The sequence below is a fragment of the Mustela lutreola genome, chromosome 3, assembly GCF_030435805.1.
Source record: "Mustela lutreola isolate mMusLut2 chromosome 3, mMusLut2.pri, whole genome shotgun sequence".
Lineage (NCBI taxonomy): Eukaryota > Metazoa > Chordata > Mammalia > Carnivora > Mustelidae > Mustela > Mustela lutreola.
The window spans coordinates 155,015,482-155,021,825 of NC_081292.1; the positions used below are offsets into that span (position 1 = coordinate 155,015,482).

A 6,344-nucleotide genomic window follows, 5' to 3' on the forward strand; every position below is an offset into this window, starting at 1 on the left:
CCAAAAGGAGGTTAAGGATGGATTTCCTGAGGAAGTAAATTTTAATACGAGAGCTACAGAATGAGTAGAGTTAAGAAGGTGTAGAGGAACAGGGGAAAAGCCATACAGACAAATGTAACAGCTTAGACAAAGCTCCTGTGGCTGAAGGAAAAATGGTAAGTACAGAAGAGTGATGGAAGGAGTGAAAATGGAAAAGAAGAACAAAGTTCAGAGACTACCGAGAATTTTCCATTTAAGTGGTCCCATGAAATAAGTATTTATTCATTCTCAAGTCCTTTAGAATACTTTGCTGATTTTCATTATATCTTTCATAATATCAAAGTTATTAAATTTTCTTCTTCAAACTTTTAACTGTTTCTTTTAATTTTCTATTCTTGTTTCTACCTAGCATTAGGAAACACAAGGTAAAAACTTCCAGTAAAGATCCTTGAGATCTGCTGGTGTCTGCTGCTGTATTTTAAGTACAGGTAATTCACCCATCAGGCATTTTAAGAGGAAACCATAATAACATCATTCTCTTGATATATAGGGTTGGATGTGTCCAGAGCCTGCATCAGAAAGGGAGGACTTGGTATATTTTGAACATAAGTCATTTTCTAAATTGTGCAAGGAGCATGATGGAGAATTTACTGGCGAAGAAGAAAGCAGTGCACATGCACTAGAACGGAAGAGTGACAACCCCCTAGATATAGCTGTAACCAGGCTGGCTGATTTGGAGCGGAACATTGAGAGAAGGTATCTGAAGAGCCCCTTAAGTACCACCATTCAGATCAAACTGGATAATGTGGGCACAGTTACTGTCCCTGCTCCTGCACCATCCATTAGTGGTGATGGTGACGGGTAGGTTATTGAGATTAACTTGAAAAATTATTGTGCTTCTTTGCTAATTGGAGCCTATTTTCTATTGCCTGTTATCTATGTATCTTCTTGTATGTCTGTGATCCATATGGATCATGCTATTTGCATGGTGCTTTGTAAAAACATTTTTTTTTTTGTTATGTGCGTTGATAATCCTGCAAAGTGATCTTACATTTACCTGGTTGTGACTAAGCTTTGAGGCACGTAGCCACAGTCTGTGCACTACATCAAATTTAGTTGCTTAAACCTTATTCTTATTGGCTGTTCCATGTTTTTGTCATTGCTTGGCTTTCAGTGTGATGATTGTTTCACATTCGGTGACCATAAATGTGGATATGACCTACTTAATTTTTCTATATTTCAATGCAGAATTGAAGAGGATATTGCTCCAGGGCTCAGGGTATGGAGAAGGGCATTATCAGAAGCTCGCAGTGCTGCACAGGTAGCTCTGTGCATTCAGCAGTTACAGAAATCAATAGCATGGGAAAAATCAATTATGAAAGTTGTAAGTGTTTTCATTTAAGAAATACTCTAACTAATTTACTTTGTCCTGTTTTTCCCAACCTCTAAATCTTTCTTAATTAATACATTACTTATTGTCAAAATAATGTATGCTTTGCTTGACAGTTTAATTCTTAAATACTGTTTCAGTTTGATATTTTTCTTCTTATTTTGAGCTTTTTGAAGGAAACTACCAAGTATATTATCTCTTCTTTTTAAAAGTCTTGATTCTCATTTCGTGGAATATTGTTTATAACTCTGACTAAAGTTGTTTTCTGTATTCTGTTAACATAATAGTTGTTCACCTAAATATTTTGAAGACCCTTTTACTCCTGTAAACATTCAGTTGCTAACATTATCTGCTATGGACATTAACTGTGTTCTTAAAATGTCTTTATATTTCTTTCAGATTTCTTTTTTTTTAATGCTAAGAAATAGATGAGTAAATACAAAATAAGCAGAGAGCTCTTAGTTTGTGTACTTGATAATCATGCATGTCATCAGAAGTAGCTAACATGAAGAATAGGGTTTTTTTTTTTAATTCTAACAATTAAAACTGGTTTTTCACCTTATTTGCTTAAGCTCAAGTGGTTATCATCGTGTATATAAAGGTAGAAGGTACCTTTACCTTGTACCAGGCATCAAATACTATGTATTCAAAATAAAAGCTATAGTCCATGTAGCTTCCAGAGAGATGCTCATTTTAAATCATGTTCATGTCCCTCTTGCCTCTTATATATCAGATATAGAAATATTTATTATATGTGAACCTTTATAAATTACTTTGACATTTGCTTTTGAGTTACAGATTAGCTGTAAAATCCAAACATTTGAGATTTGTTTTTATGAATGACTAAGAGTAAAATTCCTTTCCTTAAAATAGTCATTGCCCAAAGAAAAGAAGTGATCCTTAAATACTTTTAACATTCTTTGCTTTATTTTTACCTCTAAGTTTAGACTACTCCACGCCTTACTCATTCTTAAAAATAAATTTGATTTCTTTTGTGGTTTTTCCCTTCTTCATATAAAATATCTTTGGAATAATGAACATGCAGTTTTCACAGTCTGCTCAAATTTAGGTCTTTTCCAATCCACATTACAAGTTACCATAAGATTGAAGGTACGTTCTGTTCATCTGGTAGCATTTTTACCAGGTAAAAAGAATTTTTCTTCTAAAAGTTATGATTAAAACCAGTTTTAAGGCCCCCTTGGAGAAATATACTTGGTGATATTACTAGACTGTAATGATCCTAAGATACAGAATTCTATATCAGAATGAAATTGGAACAGTTCTTGTTCTCATATACACCAAAATAGTCGTCATGATAGGGTCAGTTTTGTTATAACCTGTATATAGAAACCCAAAATTTGTTCCAAAATCTGCCTTTATATTAGTATTCTTGCTTTCTGCAATCAAAAACTTTATTTCATTTCTGACAAATTCATAAGTCTTTTTCATGTTATTAATACACATTTATCACTATTTAACTCCATCTCTTACAATTTTCATTTTTTAATATTTAATAGTACATTATTTGCTATGAAACTATCTTGAAAAGAAGGCATAGTTTCATAATCAAAGATTAATGAGCACTTTTTAACCTTTAGCTAGAAATGTAATTGTGCCTAAAATAATCCTCATAACAAGTCCTAACAGAATGTTAAAGTATTCAATGCCTTTAGAAATACCCTCTTTGCCAGAGACCAGGCTTATCATGGACAGAAAAAGCTGTCTTAATTTGCCTCCTGATAATTCTCTGCCCACAGCATGCTTTATTTTGTTGTTAATGTTAAACATAGGCAATATCCACTGTTTTATGCTCTACACTTGCTCTAACATGTTACAAGCTATTGCTGTGACTCTTTGAAAGTGTTATAAGCTTGATACCTGTCACCCTTTTTTAATACCCTTTTTTAATAAGTATCAGAAAAGAATTTTACTTTTAAATCATAAATGTGAGATGTCAGAGAGACTTTGTAGTAGTTCTAGTTATCTGTTATAAAAAGTAGAATTTATTTACTGTTCATGAAACTAATTTTAACTTTTATTGTCATAGGGATTTAATTATAACCTTCTAAATGTTATTTCTCAATATTTTTACAATTGAAGTTATAAAGATATAACTTAAATTTGGAGAAATAATACCATGTTAAAGTACTTAGTGATGTGGTATTAGGAAGGATCAGAAAATACTTACTGTTAGGGGCGCCATGATCCCAGGGTCCTAGGATCGAGCCCCGCATCAGGCTATCTGCTCAGCTGGGAGCCTGCTTCCTCCTTTCTCTCTGCCTGCCTCTCTGCCTACTTGTGATCTCTCTCTGTCAAATAAATAAAATCTTTAAAAAAAATAAAAAGAAAATACTTACTGTTAGAATGGCAGACTCTGCTGCTTTTGCTCTTAGTACACACAACAGTTTTAGTATTATGTATATTACATACACTTTATAGATACTTAAGCTGAATAGTGTGTATCTGCCATTTTGATAAGATTTTTAAGCTGCCATTGATGTACATATTGAGTTATATAAGACTATTTTAGACTTTCCCAGATTAAGATTTAATGTTGTATTGAAAGTTTTAACAATTAAGTTTGAAAAGTTAAGCTATTTTGTTTTTAAGTATCTAAATATATAACTTTCAATTAGTGTAAGTGGTTTACAGTTTAAATGTTTTGCTTTTTCAAAATATTGATTACAAGTCATTTTCTACTGTGACAGTATAAGCTAAATGTCAACACAGGGTTAGTATCGACCATTTTTTAAAGCTTTCTTCAAAGTTTTTCTTTTCTAACTTTGCTTCTTTCCTTTTGTGAAACTGGTTATGCAGAGTATGTATGCATGGGGGGAGGGGAATCTCCTTACAGATTTTAAAGTTCTTAATGGTATTAGAAAATCTTTCACAGAGAAGAAATAATTTTATTTTTAGCTCTACAAAATCAGTTATGACTAAATTCTTTGATTTAATTTATTATTACCAGTTTTTTTTCTCCTTCGAAATAATTTTGTAGGATTCATTTTCTGCACTTGTGACACTTGTTTGATTTAGGTTGAATTCTAAAAAGTTTTTTTGGTTTGGACACTTTTTTTTAAATCAGTCTCAAAAAGTAGATGGATAATTTAGCCAAAATATAGTGTCATCTTTTTACTGTTATATATAATTTTGATACTAACACAAGTTTCCTAATTTTGATCTTAAAAATTACTCTAACTCTTACTTATTTCTTTCTCAGGATATCATGAGGATGCTAAGATAAGCAAAAGATGAAATGCTTTAAAAAATTAAAACACCGTGTATTAAAGCTACTCATTGCTTTATGTGCTCTAATGTCACGTTAATGATTTCATATGTTAATGTGTACATGCTTCTGAAGTGTGTGCAGGCATTCAACCTCTAGCTTTGTTCTTTGCAGTCTACCTGAAATGTGCATTTTCCCCAATTGAACTGCTCACCCCGTCATGTGGTCCATATCTGTGTAATGAGAGATACATAGATGTGTACGGCTACTGTATATTTGTTAGCAAGCGGAATGTTTGTTACTAATATAAATGAGGAATTACGGTGTGTTTAATATCCCAGTAACTAGTCTTCACAGCAGCGAGCTAATTTTAAATGATTTCTCCTATATTATAGTACTGCCAGATCTGTCGAAAGGGAGATAATGAAGAGCTGCTTCTCCTTTGCGACGGCTGTGACAAAGGCTGTCACACATACTGCCATAGACCCAAAATCACCACTATTCCAGATGGGGACTGGTTTTGTCCGGCTTGCATCGCTAAGGTGAGACTGAGCTAACACTAAACTTTCTAATTGCCAGCTCAAAATGCAGAGCTATATGGGAATTTTTTTTAAGAGATGTAATTCACAGGCAATAAAAATCCCCTTTTAAAAGTGTACAACTCAGTGGTTTTCCAAGTTGTACAACCATCACCACTATTAAATTACACAACAAATTTTTCATGACCCCTACAGAGAGTCTTTGTACCATTATCTATCATTCCCCATTCCCCGTCTCCCCTTAGCCTCTGACAACCATTAGTCTTCTTTCTGTCTCGATGGATTTACCTATTCCAGTTGTTACATATAAATCATATCATACAATATGCTGCCTTTTTACAATATGCTGCCTTCTGTGTTAGACCTCTTTCACCTAGCACAATATTTCTGGGTTCATTCATGTTCTAGCATGTATTAGTCCTTCCTTTTTATAGTCAAATGATATTCCATTCTTTCAATGTAACATATTTTGTTTATCCATTCTTCCATTGATAGACATTTGAGTTGTTTCCATATTTTGGGTATTATGAATAATGCTGCTGAGAAACATTCATACATAAGTTTTTGTATGAATAAATGTTTTCACTCATCTTGGGTATATACCTAGGAATTAAACTGCTAGACAAATGGTAATAATCGTATGTATTTTAAGTCACTTTCTGGTCACTTTTAAATGAGAAACCTGTGGAAACTCATAATGATTGATTAAAGAGAAGCAATATGATCATAGCATTAGAAAGTAAGGAGTAAGAAGTGTGAAAGGATCAGCATGTGTTGAGGGCCAGAGTCTTTGTTAGGTGTTTCCTAAGTTAGTCACTCCCTTCCATGTTTAATCTCTTGGCCAATAACTTCCATTAATTATTACCAGTAACTGCCATGTCTCCATGAACTAAATTCTAAACATCCATCTATTCACTCTCTCTTTTCTTTTGGTCTACCCCCTTTCACACTCTAACTCCAACAATTCTTTGAACTCTAGTCCCTTTATCTGAAGACTTTCTCACTGTCCCTCTCGCCTTGCATGTTCTCTCTTTTCTCTAACCTTGCTTGTAATGTGTCAACATTTCATTGTCATAATCCTTGCATTCACCTTTATCCCCTTTGCCTCTCTCTCACTTGGGAAAACCATCATTCTGATTAATCCAACTCTTGACTTCCCAGCATCTATACTTTTATATCTGAATGTGGTTGGAGAAAATAGCCAGTCCTT

General features: G+C 33.4%; 1 protein-coding gene across 20 annotated transcripts in view; it reads left to right on the forward strand.

Annotated features, from left to right (window-relative positions):
• BAZ2B (bromodomain adjacent to zinc finger domain 2B) overlaps positions 1-6,344 on the forward strand; it is a 317,972-nt gene that overhangs the window by 299,643 nt on the left and 11,985 nt on the right. For 14 of the 20 annotated variants that reach the window (XM_059167217.1, XM_059167218.1, XM_059167219.1 and 11 more), the window contains 3 exons: positions 530-840; positions 1,228-1,363; positions 4,991-5,137. In XM_059167217.1, the coding sequence (XP_059023200.1) occupies positions 530-840; positions 1,228-1,363; positions 4,991-5,137 (594 nt within the window). The remainder of the gene's footprint in view (positions 1-529; positions 841-1,227; positions 1,364-4,990; positions 5,138-6,344) is intronic. The other 6 variants (XM_059167222.1, XM_059167225.1, XM_059167229.1 and 3 more) reach the window with 2 other exon arrangements.